General features: G+C 39.9%; 2 protein-coding genes across 2 annotated transcripts; one reads left to right on the top strand and one right to left on the bottom strand.

The window, feature by feature from the left end:
• Nucleotides 1–639: 639 nt before the first annotated feature.
• ak3 (adenylate kinase 3) lies at nt 640–6131 on the top strand. Its single transcript, XM_058617166.1, has 5 exons — nt 640–973; nt 3393–3512; nt 3662–3834; nt 4112–4230; nt 5645–6131. The coding sequence occupies exons 1-5, from the start codon at nt 826–828 to the stop codon at nt 5754–5756; spliced, it is 672 nt and encodes a 223-aa protein (XP_058473149.1). The 5' UTR covers nt 640–825; the 3' UTR covers nt 5757–6131.
• Nucleotides 6132–6669: 538 nt separating this feature from the next.
• cdc37l1 (cell division cycle 37-like 1) lies at nt 6670–15289 on the bottom strand. The gene is made up of 7 exons (XM_058617154.1): nt 14898–15289; nt 12385–12684; nt 12150–12243; nt 11450–11565; nt 11030–11152; nt 10624–10791; nt 6670–9516 (listed from the first exon to the last, which is right to left on the bottom strand). Exons 1-7 carry the CDS (start codon nt 15003–15005, stop codon nt 9400–9402), a joined length of 1026 nt encoding a protein of 341 aa, XP_058473137.1. The 5' UTR covers nt 15006–15289; the 3' UTR covers nt 6670–9399.
• Nucleotides 15290–15611: the final 322 nt, after the last annotated feature.

The following is a 15611-nucleotide window of genomic DNA, read 5'->3' as shown; positions in this document are numbered from 1 at the left end:
ATTACTTTCATAGTTGCGTTGTAAAATGATAAACAGATATTTAACTAAACCGACGTTCGCTTTTAAAATACTTTAACATTGTTAAAGGCAGTCTTATTTTTTTTTTTGCTTGTGGTTGTGTTTTGTGTGAAATTGATTTGTGTAAGAAATACGTTTTTTGTTTTTTTTTTATCTTAAAGTGGTGCACATCGACCAGAATTAACTACATGAGCATGTGAGTTGAAAATATATGCATTATGCACATCTTTGCAGGATACGGGAAAAAAAATGTAATGCAAAACACAATGCGTGCAGATGTCATTTATTTTTCACACTTCACAGGCTGCAGATCTGCAGGGCTGTGTGCGCGCTGACGCTCGGTGAGGATTTACCAACGCAACCTCGCCAGCACGATTTCTTTCCCCGCCTGCAGACAGGAAGGATCGACCAATTGCATAACCGTATTATACAATAATGGCTTCTGTACAACAGCGAACAGACGAGGAAGTTTGTCAATGCACGGCAGAAAAAGGCTCATCTTGACCGGCGAACCACATCTTCATCTCCCGCCAGTGGCTCCGATGAAGCTCTCCCTCCCTGCACTCCCTCCTCCCCCTTTCCCTCGCCTTCCTTTTCTCTCTTCTGCTTTCTGAAGGAAAAAAAAAAACACAATCCAAGGTCCACATACTTGCAGGAAAAGACGCGCCCACTCTTGGTTACGTCGCTATATTTTCTTGGGAAGGAAAGTGAACCTGCTTTGATCCGGACTTGGCTGCGAATCCAGCTCTGAGGGGCGACATAGTCCGACTATTACATTCGTAGAGATTAAGCATTATTCGTGCAGTGATGGTTCTCCAGAGGCTTTTTCGTGCCGTCATCATGGGACCACCGGGCTCGGGGAAAGGAACTGTGTCCGAGCGCATAATCAAAAGTTTTGGGCTGCAACACCTTTCAAGTGGGGACATTTTGAGACGCAACATCGAGGCCAAAACTGGTAAGACACACGTGTCCTCTCAGAAAAGACACACTGACACATAGCATGTATGGGTTTTCTTTTAAAGTAAAACTATAGGTACATATGTTTTATTTTGAAATGCACGTCACTACACTACAAAACCCATTATTGAGTTGAAAACATATGGAAATAACGTTTTTTTTCTCCACTCACTGACTTAGTTTCATGGGCTGCTGTGATAAGAGAACCTCTCCTACTACTTCTTATCTACATCACAGAGGAATCAGGCAGAGCAGCACATACACAGGCTGTATTCTCTTCCTTTTAAGTCAAGGTCAAAATGGTTATGGTGGTGCTGTTAAATGTTTATACAGGAAACAGTGGGCCTTATATTTACCTGGTTTGTGAAATGAGGCGCAACACTTCTCAATATCACCTTGGCTGGAGATTGACAGAGGTGTAAAGATAAGGAGGGCTGTGCACCTTTGCTCCTTGTGAGGAGGAGAGGTGTCACATATGTTATTACAGCTGCGTGACACTCAGCTGCATGTACATAATGCACAAAACTCCTGATAAACCTGCTGCTGTACATTCATGCACACATGCATCTCCCTCCCTCCACTCCCATGCTGTAGTTTTTACACTGTGAACATGTCTGAGCACAAGTTTACTAAGTTCTTGATATTCTTGGCAGCAGGAGTTGGCAGTTAAAGCGTTTTTTCTTGCGTTCTCTCTTCCTACCACATTGGGGCCCTGGGCCTGAACCTGTGACCTTCCACTTCCACATGATTGCGTCATCAGTCTTATCACTTGGAAGGCTCCCTTTTTGGGTGTGAGCTCTGCAGATAAATCAATCGCATTGTGTTAAGAAAATGATTAATGGGCCACTTCACCCGAACAATATTCAGGTTTTTTTTTCCAGAGATATACTGTATGTGTTATTTGATCATTAGACAGTGGATCTGAGATACAGGTCTCATTCCCACAACAACTGCGACTATGTTTTAGTCAAGGTTTATGCGTAAAAGATCTGAAAAAACAGTCAAATTTAATCCTACTGTGTAATGAAATGTGAATTAAATAAACACAGAAGCATCACAATGACTTTAAGTGTATTTTGATGAGAAATACACTTTTGTGTATTGTATTGTGTAATTTTCATTTGACCAAGTGGGGGGAAACTGCCCTTTAACACCTTCATCCAGCTGTTAATTTGCCAGCACTTACCTCGCTACAGTGACAGCAATATTTCTGCTTTGTAAACACGCTTTGACATTTACAGAATTGTGTACCAAAACAGAAAAGAGACACATTTTTATCGAACAAGTGTCAGAGCGACATAAAATTGCTACGTCCTGGGTAAATTCCTAGTTATTTTCTGTGTGTAATAAGATGTGGTTTTCAAATTAAGTTTGATTGCCAGTTTAACCCTTTGCTCCTTGACTGGGTGACTTAAGAGTTAATAGTATGGTCTTTTCTATGTGTGGCATGTCAGGAAATTCCTGTCTTCAGCCGGACACAGGCCAGTTAAAGTGGAAGTAAACCCTTTGATAATCCCTTTTAAATTTCAACAGCTTTGTAGTGGAAAAAGAGTCGCTCCTTAAAGTCACAGTGTACACACAAATTTCCCTTTAACTGTTTGAGCAGCTGTAGTAAAGTCACTGAGGTAAATAACAACCAAACTGTCATCAAGACATGGCAAATAAACATCATTGTTATACAAATGTATTCTGTATTTTTCCAGCAGCAATATAACAAAGGTCCGATATAACCAGGTATAACTGAGACTGAATGTTTTTCCTCAGATTTGAACAAGATGTCGCTGGTTTCTTTTTTGCTCATGAATACATTAAAAACCACAATTAACCAGTTTCTATAACTCTCACAATGTAGCAATGCTGAAATGTATGTTTGACCACATTTTTGGCCACATTACAAACACAAGTAGCAATGGACAAGCGAAATGGTATTTCATATCTGAAAATATTAGCCATCGGGTTTCATCTTCCGATAAAAAAAGAAAATCAATGTTTCTTAGTAGAGCTGAAACTATTATTCGATTAATCGATTATTAATTGATTACTAAATGAATCGACAACTATTTTGATATTCGATTAATGGTTTTTTTCATGATTAAAACCAGATTTGCGATTGTTTAAGCTTCTTAAATGTGAGTATTTTCTTAATTTCTTTGCTCTGGAGAACAAATGAATCATTAAAAGTTAATCATTTTGGTTTGTGGACATAACAAGACATTTGAGAACCTCGCCAGGTTTGACGAACACTGATCAACATTTTTTAAGCTTTTCTGATATTTTATGGACCAAGCGATTCATCGATTCATCGAGAAAATAATGGTCAGATTAACCCATTATGAAAATAATCGTTAGTTGCAGCTCTATTTCTTAGTAATATGAGTGTCTCTGTCTCACCCCGTCTCTGTTTTTCTGTGTGCCAGAGCTCGGTCTGCTGCTGAAGGCCTGTATTGATCAGGGTCAGCTGGTACCCGATGACGTCATGTCCCGTCTCATCTTCCGTGACCTGAGAGGGCTGGGACAAAGCAGCTGGCTGCTCGACGGTAGGTCTGCGTCACCGGTCCACTGCAAACTCTGATGCTGTATAGTTTTCACATAAATTTAGTCACACTCGCTGGCATCTTACCTTCACTGACCTTCACTGAGGCTATTTATTACATCCCGTCTCACTCTCTATGTCTCTCTCTGCCAGGTTTTCCCCGCACAGTGTCCCAGGCCGAGGCGCTGGATGACGCTTTCGTCGTGGACACAGTCGTGAACCTCGATGTTCCGTTTGACATCATCAAACAGAGGCTGACCTGTCGCTGGACTCACCTTCCCAGTGGCAGAGTCTACAACACAGATTTTAATCCACCTCAAGTCCATGTAAATAAATACATCCTCTCTACTTTAGGGTCATTTATATTCTTGAGGTTTTTATGTCTGCATGGAGCGCCTTTGGCAGCATTTTGTTTCTCGAGCAGTGTTTACATTCCAGATACTGTGCTGTGTCTAATCTAAATAATCCTGCTCTTCACTGTGCTGCAAGCTCGTGGCAACTTGTATTACTATTATTGTATATTAAAATACACTTACAGCTTGTCATACGCGTGCAGTTACAGGAGAAATTGTCGTGAACATGTGTTTTTTTTTTTTTTTCTAGGGTTTTGATGATCTGACAGGAGAGCCTCTTGTCCAGAGGGAGGATGACTTACCAGAGACAGTGACACGGAGGTTGAAGTCCTATGAAAACCAGACAGAACCTGTTTTAGAGTATTACAGGTAGGAAAACAAAGGGAAATCAAAACTCCAGCCACTTACACTCCACATCTACTCACCTGTCACATCATTACAATCATTTATTTTGCATTAAAGAGGCAAAAAGGGGTAGATATTTTACAGTATATCGGGTCTAAGTGTATTGTACTGTACTGGACATTCCTCACAGTTGTGTGTGTGACTTTATGACAACAATCATATCAACACAAATACCATAAACGTGTATTTTTCATCTTAAAAGGTTACCATAGATGACAAAATCCAGGCAAAAAGCACAAGACAACTAGATATGTGAGGCTTTGGATCACGTGCATCATATTCTATGTTCTATTTCTGGACAAATCAGACAGTAAGACATATTCCTGTGTTTCCCCAAACTACAGGGAAATGATTCATAATTCACAAGTGACCCACTCATAATTTTACTACCTATCAATGATTTAATTTAAGCACAGAAAAATACAAGAGATTAATGGAAAAGAGGATTCATGATCTACTATTCAGCACGTTTTCTTAGCAGCACTGTTCAGGTTCTCAAAGAACTACAGTGTCAGTGTGTATTCTTTTCTGTGATAATAGCATTTGCAATTTCTGTGACTTGATGCTAATTTAAGGAGTGGGGTTGATGCCCCCCCCCCCCCATCCAGAAAGTTGCAATACTGCCTCCTTCTCAGATCTTTTACCTTCATCTCAATCTAAAACCTCCTCTGGCCTTTGACCCGGGGGGATGAAAGAGATGGGTCTGACATGGGGAGACGCCCTACATGTAGCCCAGGTCAGACCCAAATGGAGGCAGATCGTTGGCCTCATTCAGACTTGGTAGTGAATTGGTCCTCGGTGATCTGCATGTAGATACCGCTAAGTATGACCATTAAGACCTGGCTTTAAAATGCGTACTGGATATGTCTCCACATGAGATCAGATCTGGTTTCTCACGCCCAGTATTCAAATTCATAATGATGTCATGAGTGGGAGAGAAAACGAATGTTTTTGTTCTGACTTTACACAAGTGTCCACTGTCTGTGTCTGCACGAGTGACAGGGAGAGACAGGGGAAGTACAAAATGCTGTGAAACTACAGCCGGTCAGAGGATGTCAGCTGAAGATGGTTGAAGGGCGGTTGTGGTCACGTGTCCTCACACCACTTCCTAAGGCGGTTTTTGTGATCAGATCCGAGGATAAATTGGGAGCATTTAAATCTGTTCTTTGTACAAGTATGATTGGATCATTCAGGACAAAGGTGAAAGGAGATTTGAGGGATTTTTCAAGCTGGTTTATAAGCGTGGGTGTGTAAAATATTAGTAGCAGCTGCAGCACAGCTGCAGGACGGCGACAGCGGTTACAAAGTAATCCCCCTTAAATACCAGGTGTGAATGGGGTCAATAACAACTTCTTTGTTTTGTTTCTTGTCTTTCCAGGAGTAAAGGGGTGCTCGAGTCGTTCTCTGGGACAGAAACCAACAAGATTTGGCCACACATTGAGGCGTTCCTACACAGAAAACTACCATCTATCAATGAGAATGTTGCATAGAAACACAGTAGGCAGATGAAGTTTACCAGCGGAAAAACCACGTCGAGGGCCATCTGTGTGGCAAAACAAAAAAACAGTATAATGTGAGGAGTGGCAAGCATGCAGTAGGTAACAGGAGGGAATGGTGAGACAACAGATGTTGTTGAATTGTTTAAATGTTAGTTGATAGAGCCTATAATGTGCCTTTAGAAATATTACCAGACACCAGTGAATTTAATATTAAGGTCTTCCAGTGTGGAACACAAAGATGTTGCACAATGACAATGAATACACGTTTTTTTTTAACTTTAAGGTTTGTGGGGACTTTTTAACACTTGTTGGCAAACTGCCTCGTTGTGACTGTTTCTGATACAGAGAGGGATTCACCGTGAAAAAGGGAAAATGTGCTTTAATCTTTAAAAATTCATACTTGCAATCAAGTGCCTTTGGCTGCCGTTGGAAACGTAGTTTGAATGTAGTATGGACCACTGATTGGTTGATCCGTGAACTGATCACACTGATAATAATTTTTATTATTAATGATCATTTTTACATACATACATATACATATATATATATATGTGTGTATATATGTGTGTGTGTATATATATATATATATATATATGTTGTTAAACCATGTAAAAAAAAAATATGTACAACTCCTTTAAGTCTTAAATTGTTGCCTCTTCATTTTTTTCTTCTTCCATCAGCCAGGTGTAAGATACTGCTTAACACACTCAACACCTGAGTTCTGGTTTTTGTACTTTGCTCTAATCAATGTTTGACCATGTAAAAAAAAACAACTAAAAATAACCATGCCTAACCTTTTTTATTCTAGTGTAGAAATGTGCAGGAAATGTCTCCTGAGTTGTACTGTGTATCTTAACAAAAAAAAAGAAAAAATGTTTAAAAGCACATTCCCTCGTCACAGAAAACCATGCCATGAGTATTTATTGTGAATCAAAATAAACCTCTCACACCAGCTGTATTTCGTGTATTATTGCATCACAGAGGAATATAATATGTGAGGCAGTTGTTAATTTCTGTGTGGATTGAGCACGTTCTCTCCGTGTGTGTGTGCGGATTCTCTCTTATCTGTACATCTGTCTTCCTCCCAGTCCAAAAACATGCAGATTGGGGATCAAGTTAACTGGACACTATAGCTGTGAATGTGAGAGTGAGTGACTACCCTGCCTTTTGCCTGTTGTCTGGTTGTTGTTTTTTTTATATGTATACACTCTCCTGATTGTATGAATTGTTGTTTTTCATTTCCCCAGAATGAGCCTTTCCTATTCATATCAAGAGTCAGACATTAAACGTGCACATTCACCAATAAATGCAGTAGATACCAGGGTACTAACATCTTGCCAGTGGTTATATAATTCAGATTTTTTAAGGTGGCACAAGAAGCTGCTGTTGCCTACTGGTATTAAGGAATTGATACATCCATATTTTCCTACAGCTAGTAGCTCAGATTAACCCTGACAAAAGTTTTGTATTCTTCATTTTTCTGTGATAACTTCATAAACTGGACACATGAAGAAGTTGAAGGAAACAGTTGTTCTGCGTAGTTGAGTAATGTAACTGTGAACCAAAGCAAAACAAAACAAAAACATCCACCTCAGCACATTTTTAGCATTGCGTTTGCAGTGTTCATGCTTTCATCCATTCCGCTGCAGAATCACTCACACGCTTGCGATGAATTGTACTTTAATGCGTTGTATTTTTCCTGATTTCACAGTCTGCAGTACAAAAAAGAAAAATCTTGCGGAACATATTGCTCAACAAATTGTGACACGGATTTCTTTGTTCTCTTGTGAAAGAAATACTTCTGAAGTAACCGTACACACTACCGTTACTCAGAAAACTAACAAAACCAAGAAAAAACAAAAAAAAGAGACAACTAAAATGTCTTAAAACAAATGTCACACGATTCAATCCACAAGCTCCTTTCAGACTTGTAAAATGAATTCTGAATAATCGGGAGCATCATCGACAACAAAAGTGACAAAACTTGAACGCGTTTTGAAAAGAGAAATATAAAGTGCAGGACACATTCAGATGCAGAGAGCTTCATTCTGCATACAAATATACAGTTAAAGCCTCTTAGCGAAGCGCAGCCCTTTTTTCCTTTCCTCTCTCGCTCCTTTATACTCAAGGTTTCTCAATCACCTACTCAGGTGTAGGTCGTACACCCATGAACACGAGATTAAACCAACTGTCTGTGGTCGTCACTCTGTTTAGGGATGCTGGGTTAAAAACAACAACAGTAGTAGCAGGTAAAAAAAATATATATAAGTTAGTTTTACTCTGGCACAAAAGGGAACCAGAGAAGAATAAATACACAAAGCCCATACAGACTTAGGAAAACTTATGACGTAAAATATAAGGACATTTTCCTATTTTAATCACCTGTAATCATGGTTGAAATCTATTACCTGTGCTTTAAGTGCACTTACTATTTGCTCTTTGCAGATTAGCATGAGGGAAGTTGCGCTGGAGTGAACCAATTTGAAAAATAAACTTTACCTAATGTTGCTTTATATCAGTTTTTACTTCAAAACCTAATTCAAAATACCCCACACGCATAATTGTCAGCATCGAAAAAGCCGTTGCATCTGTCAAACTTAACATGACATTTAAGGCTTTTGATTAAACTCTTACTTTGTTGAGAGATTTAATTTAAAGACGATTGGGTAGGTCAAAAACCTAGTATATGGCTCAACTTTGCATGGGCAATATGTAAAAAAAAAAAAACTGTTGTGGAAGCCTTATTATGCCATTTAGTGAGTTCACCGTGTCGTCACGTAGCAGACACGCTGCAAGCCGCGTCAGCCGTTTTCCGCTCACTAGCTGTTTGAACATCAGCTCAACCGGGCATTAAAGAGTCTTTGTACTCGGTAGCTCGGGTAAAAATTTGTTTAATGCCAGGTTCAAACGACTCGCACATTTGTTTTCACACGTACAGTGCGTGTGTGTCCCCTGGATAATGTTTTGGCTGGGGAGCCTGTGTGAGAGATCTGTTTATTTTCCCTTCTATCAGACAGCCTGTGTCTGGGTTACGACCTGCTGCTGCTGCTCCTCCTCCTCACAGAAAAGAGCAGACGCACCCTGGTATAAGTGCTCAGCATCAACACTGGTTACTCTTCTATGACAATTAGCTAAGATAGAAGCAAACAGTGACTAGATTATTAGACAAAAACATGTTGAGGCTGTTTTTAAAAAAAAAAAAAACGACGGCCAACGGGGACACTCCTGAACCTTGGTTGGCTGACTTTTTGTGTAACTAGATAAAAAAAACCCTGTCTACTCCTGCTCGATTATCTGGGCATGAAGATCAGGGCCATGCCGATAATCAGTTTGAAAGATATAGAGTGAGAGTTATGAAACCAGCACTATGGCAACCCATACGTGCAAAAGACACTGAAAAGGCCTGTGACTTCCTCGTGTTAATACTGTGAATTAACACCAGTAAAACACTATTTCTAACAGGTCTCCGCTGAATGATGCGGCGCTACATACAGATCACATCTGTTTATATTTTGCTCTGTCTTTTTTTTTACGAGCCTGCTCCGCTGATGAAAGAGGGCTTGAATCTCAGGTTGTTCCTTGAGAGAGGGAGACGATGGCGATGGAAGAAAAGCAGGGGCTCATCCTTTATTCACTAGGAGGTCTCCATCATTCGTATGTCTTCCGTTTCTGTCGCATCATCCTTTGTCCACCTGCCAGTGCTTGTCCACAGTCCAGTCTCTAAACAACGCTTCACCGAGAACTCTGCCACCTGGTGGACGAAGACGAAGGCGACGGGGTCAAACGAGGAAAGCAACTGACATGGAGTCTCAAGCAGATATCAAAAATAACAAAATAAGCTTCAAAACACCAAACAGACCTGGAGAGCGGGAATTATGTGCAACCTACAGCTGCACATTAGGATTAAAGAGGTTAAGTAAAATAGAAACTACATTTTAAATCTGAGCCGATATATACCAATATAACCATGTATTTAGGCAAAACCTGTGAGTGCACACACTTATTAACAGCTGCTATTGTACATATTCTCATCCAATCAGTCCTTAGGGTCTGACAGTACATTAAACTCTAGGTGAAGGAAGACGTTGCATAAGGAGAAAACAGCACAACTGCAAAAACCAGGATGAGAATCAAGTTTCAAGCTTGAATGAATTCCTCTGTGGGAGCAGGGGAGGGGGAGGGGGAGGAGGGGGTTTTCTCTTTTCTCTGAGGAGATGGGGTGAGGGAAGGGGGGTCTGTCCTCCTCACAACAGTTTTTTGTAAACTACAAAGACCAAGTTTAGAGCTGTGGAATGAGCCAGTTAACGGACACTCAAATTCATCGGAATGTTTCCTGTGCACCATGACTGCTAGATTATTGAAAAGCATCATTAATGTTGAGCAAACGAATGATTTGCAATCACAACTTGCACAATACAGTACCAAAATTTTCTTTAGTACAGTTAATTAGAGTTGCAAATAATCGTTTCTGTTATCGATTAATCAGTTTGATTATTTTCCGTTTGCTCAGAAAAATGTTGATTGGTGTTTCCTAAAACTTTGTAGGGATGCACGATATCCGAGTACTGATAACAGGTACCGATTTTTCCTTGTGCCCAAATGCAGAGGTAATTTATTCTCTTCTTTAGAGAAATGAACACAATAACTTGCATATTCCTATTCATTGAGCAAAATAAGTAAACACACACTAGCAAAGAGATCAAGGAGGTAACTGTTTTAGTCATTCGTCATATGGGGCGATCTTTATGTGTAAAACCAAAACATATTCACATTTAACATTGGGTTAATTATCAATTAATACTTGCAGCCCTACATTAATGTGAAACTGTTACTAGTAGAAACAGAGAGAAACACTTACTGAAGGTAAAGAGTCTTTGGGGTCAAGTATGTAGTTTGTGCCTCCTATGTGCTGCTGCTCTGCATTGTGTGGAGTATCACTTCTACACCTGGCTGCATATTCTTTAACTCTGTGTTTGAAGGCATTGAGCTCTGAATGGAAGACTTCTAAATAGACATCTTGTCCTTCCTGTGGAGCATTAAAGAAACAATATTATGTAAACAAATGGTGTGTTGAACATGAACATACAGTACTATTTTTATGGCACGTTCCACTTGTAGTCAGAAATCAGAATGTATGAGTTCCTAGGCCAAAGTTTCACGTAGTGCAAGTAAATACAAATAATGTCTAACAATTACAAGCCTTAAGTAGGTAGGTACATTTGTAGGCCCAGATAAGGCATGTGCAGCTCACTCAACTCACTTACTTTGGCTTTGTGGAAAAACTGTCTGAAGCAGCCTCTGGGATCCTGCTGAGAGTTCACAGCCATCTCAAGAATGAACTGCATGACCATGGCTTGGTGAGCCACCTGCTCCATTAGGGCCTCCTTCTGCTCAACCATTAACAGAGATTATTACAGAATTACTGCATCTCTCAACACAGGCACTTTGTTCCATAAACATTTTTAGGATCGTGTTTCAAAACACTAATATGGAACCTGGACCACTTAAATGTTCTGCTGTAAAAGCGGGATCATTGTCATGAAAATCCATTCTACCAACCATCCAGTTTATGTTCACACTGCTTTTCCAGCTGTTCATGTTCATCATCATAAATTATACATTAGTTGTTGACTAGTTTTCCAATCATTATCATAAAAATACACAAAAGTAAACCAGTACATTACCCCTTCTTGCTGTAGTCTCATGCACCACAGAAATAAATAGTTGCTTGTTGCTTCACAGATGAGCTGAGGCATGTCTGCGAGGAATCGCTGACTGTCGTCCCATCGCCTCAACATACCTGAGAAATGTAGAAAAAGTTGAAATTAGTTTGTTTTGTGAAGACTTAAGCATGTTATGAAGCATGTGTTTATGAGGGAAACAACTCTGTTAAAAACTAATGAGAATTTATTTATCACCTGTGCATCTGCAGAGTTTAAGGAGTCAAAGTTCATGCGAAGCCAGGCAACATATTCTCTCAGGAGCAGATCAACTTTTGAGTCTATACACTACAGCATTACAGATCATATTCTAAAATATCCAACATGTGCCATGACTAATTTTTTAATTTCTTCCTGTATGGACAGATCACTCAACTCCGTGGAATTAAAGTTAATTTATCGCCATCAGCTCCCTTTAAAATCCCAATTAACATGAAATTGTCTCCAGAACAGTGAAAACTGGACTGCAGGCTTGTGTTCACTGCAATAATGTTGCATTCAAATATGTACCTGAAAACATAATCTGATCTCTTTCAGTGAAGCCAAGTGGAGAAAGCCTGTTTTAACCTGTAACAATCCTCAAGCCTTAAGTTGTGTTGCTAAAAGACCATGAAGCTGAGGGCAAGAGGACTGTTTATTAAAACTGATTTAGTGTTTGACTTACCAAAATGCCTGAGCTCGCTGTCATACTTCTGGAGAAATGTAGCGCACTTGTCCTGATCCATTTCAACAGACTGCTTTTGGACATTAATGATACTCTGAAAGAGTAAATGAGTGTTTAGAATTTTTATAGTGACCAGGCACCCACAGAAAAGTAAGTAAAAATTGAATGTTAAAAGACAACAGTAAGATGTATTTGCCCTCTTAAAATCTTCTAAAGATGAAAGTAGATCGGTTACCTTATCAAAAACATCCCAACTTCCGACAGCTCCGAGCACAGGGCTGCGGCTGGGCTCCCGACCCTCCAGCATGCTTTCCTTGCGACGCCACTCCTCCTCCGTGTGTGTGAGTTCCGTGGGGCAGGCAAGTGTCCGAGCACGTTCCTGCTCCTGGGACTCTGAGCTGTGGACCCCTAGTGAACAAAGTTGGTCCTGTGCCTCGGCCAGTCTCCAGCTGGAGACGATGGACGCCTTCATACAGCGCTGCTGGCTCTGGCACAGTGACGCCATGGGACAGTCACAAAGAGGCGATGAGAGTGACTGAGAACGAAAAAAACAAAGTGTCAGTGACTCAAATCAAAGTGGCCCAAGCAGAAAGAAAAAAAGTGTATTAAACAAGGTCATTTTAATATAAACGTGCAAGTTTAATAATGCATCCACAAATTAATCATACAGCGATTGTTAAGTGCAACCCATTTATGTTAACTTTTAAAGAAATATACAGAAATATCTGATATCAATGGTGAGCCAGAGGCAGGACAGCAGTTGTTGTTTGTTTTTCCAGCATGTGTCAAAACCTCTGTCCTTTAAATTGATGCTTTTGAGTGTAATGACACTGCGACACTGAGCTGCCCTGGCACAGGTTTGCACTCTGAGTGCTTCCTCTAGTCATTACAGAATGATTAACTATTCCCCGTGTGAACAGCTGACAGCTATAAATTGCGGCTGAATCACAAACTAAATGCAGGTCCTTTGGCTTTTAATCTTCCATCACCACAACCAAGTTGTATTTTGAAGCAGGGTGGGGCAAGAGTGCTAAAAATAAATGCAATGCAATGTTTCCATCTTGTCCATGGCTTCATGGATGCCCAAACAGCCAAAAGCCTTTTCTGACAGTGTCAGAGAACACTGTATTTATGTTGGACGTGAGGGAAGGGATGGTCTTCTAGGAAAAGGAGGCAGGAGTACAGGAGAAGACAGTAATGCAACAAAATGAATGACAGCAGCCATAAAACACCATGACCAAGACGCCCTGACAAGATGGTGACACTGGAATCTCTTTCCAGTTTCAACAGGCACATCCTGACTCTACTCTAAACAATCATTTTAAGATTGTCCTCATCATTTTTAAAGTTACCGGTCAAGGGTGTACCCCACCTTTCGCCCTAGGTGGAAGATGAGATGAGAGGATTTTTAAAGCCTGTATGGATGTCAAAGATTAAAGCTGTTGTATGTGACTTTTTGATATACTGTAAACTAATGTCTGTTACATTCAAACCACTGTCAAACGGGTTTACACAATGCAGATTAAGCCTATAAAACTTCGCATCATCACTAGGGCTGCAACGATTATTCAATTAATTTATTATTAGACCAACACTTAATGAATCATCAACTATTTTGGTAATCGATTAATTTTTTTTTGTAATACTTAAATGCTACTATTTTCAGGCATTTATTGCTCCATCTAATAAAGAAATGATTATAACTGAATCATTTTGGTTTGTAGACAAAGCAAGACATTTGAGAACATTGTTGAACAGCCACTTTCTACCCTGCCCACTCCCACCACACTCGACGTCACATCTCTTTCCGTCATCCATGCTCTTCTAAACATCATCACCCATCTTTCTTATTAATATTTATTTATTTTTAAAGTAAATAAGTATGTGCTGTTATGTGTCATGTGTCTGACAGTGTTTACAACTGCCTGCTGGATGTTTCCCCATTATATTTACTCCTCTAATTCTCTGACAACCGACTTCACTGTCCATTTGTCTCATGATCCCAAAGTTGCTGCCACTCATTTAAAATTTCTGTCCAAACTATTCTTTCCCCCCTTTGATATGAACAGTTTAATTGCCTCCTTTAACGTTACCTTAAGCCTGATGGTTGTGATGATGTCCTTCTTTCTTGTTTTTATAAATGTATGCTTTTGTTTTGATCTTTATTATTCATTTTTATTGTTATTTACCTACTTCGCAGTTGGTATCTTGTGTATATTATTTATGCGTTTTATTTGCTTTTGTTTTGATATTGCTTTCTTGCTCATAGTTATGTTTTGCTTTTATTCAATTTAAACCGTTGGTATCTTGGTGTTTATTACTATTTTTATTTAAACTATATTCATTCCTACTTGCTTTTGTTTGACATTGTCTTCTTGCTTATGTTTCGCTCTCACTTTCATTCATTTTGACAATTGATCATCGGCTATTATTCGTGTTTTATTGATTTGCACCTGTAAACTTGTGACAACAGCCTTAGCACAAGCAAGCTTAGCAAGCACTGGGGAACTTAAAGTAGATTTGGTCACTGCCCCCTGCCAAGCTTACTGACAAGTCAATTTAACCACTGCTACAGTTACAAATTGGAAAAAAAATAACTATACCATTTAGAAACAAAGAGAACCCCGTGTGTTTCTAAACACGAAACGCTATGTACCTTAGCACAAACTCACTTAACTTATCCCCAAACAAGCTTAGCTACTTAGCATGCTTCATCTAACAACGTAACCACTGATATGAGCTACTTACCTGCTGGTGGGAATAAACATCCCTACGGGGCCTGCGTAAGGAAGCCGGGTCACTGCTGGACTCTTCGCCTGGGTAAAATGAGGCTCCGCTGCCCGGCTGCCACTCCATATCTCCGCGGCAACTCGCCGTTAGCTCTGTTGTGGCAGCAGCAGCAGCAGCAGCCGCTAGCAGATGCTAGCTGGCTGTGGTTGGAGAGTCTCAGACAGAGTTGCTGCTTTTAGCGACGGGCTGTGAGCCAGAGTTAAATATGGAAGGTTAACAGGGTCGACGGGGGAATACGAGGCACCGCCGAGTGTCGGCGGCAGAGAGGGGGCAAGACTTTACATAAAACAACACCAGGTCCAACTACAACAACATCCCTCCACACTGTTTCTTCTTTTTTTTAAGTGTCACGCAGAACACGTGGTAAACAAGTGCGACCACGTGACACAATAAATCACAATCTCTTTCTCTCAAAACATAAATGACGTGTATGTACATACACACACACACACACACACACACACACACACATATACACACATATATATGTATATATACCCAGATGTGTGCCGGTTCACGGGGATTCACTGAGAAATCAGAAATTCATAAATAAAAATTGTATAATGAGTAAATAAATATAACTTGTAAGTAGTAGTAGCAGCTTTAGTTCATGGGTAACAATAATTATATTTTAATTTAATTTAATTTAATTTAATTTAATTTAATAATAAT

This window comes from Solea solea, chromosome 19, assembly GCF_958295425.1.
Source record: "Solea solea chromosome 19, fSolSol10.1, whole genome shotgun sequence".
Lineage (NCBI taxonomy): Eukaryota > Metazoa > Chordata > Actinopteri > Pleuronectiformes > Soleidae > Solea > Solea solea.
This window is presented reverse-complemented; position numbering and strand designations above follow the sequence as displayed.

What these genes read in the sequence shown, in the direction of transcription:
- ak3 (XM_058617166.1), top strand. Translation starts at nt 826, where the DNA reads ATGGTTCTCCAGAGGCTTTTTCGTGCCGTCATCATGGGACCACCGGGC. An exon ending in TTAATCCACCTCAAGTCCAT is followed by an intron (nt 3,835 to 4,111) that starts GTAAATAAATAC and finishes TTTTTTTTCTAG; the next exon opens with GGTTTTGATGATCTGACAGG. An exon ending in CCTGTTTTAGAGTATTACAG is followed by an intron (nt 4,231 to 5,644) that starts GTAGGAAAACAA and finishes TTGTCTTTCCAG; the next exon opens with GAGTAAAGGGGTGCTCGAGT.
- cdc37l1 (XM_058617154.1), bottom strand. Translation starts at nt 15,005, where the DNA reads ATGGAGTGGCAGCCGGGCAGCGGAGCCTCATTTTACCCAGGCGAAGAG. An exon ending in GTTGGGATGTTTTTGATAAG is followed by an intron (nt 12,244 to 12,384) that starts GTAACCGATCTA and finishes TTACTCTTTCAG; the next exon opens with AGTATCATTAATGTCCAAAA. An exon ending in CCAAAGACTCTTTACCTTCA is followed by an intron (nt 9,517 to 10,623) that starts GTAAGTGTTTCT and finishes TTCGTCCACCAG; the next exon opens with GTGGCAGAGTTCTCGGTGAA.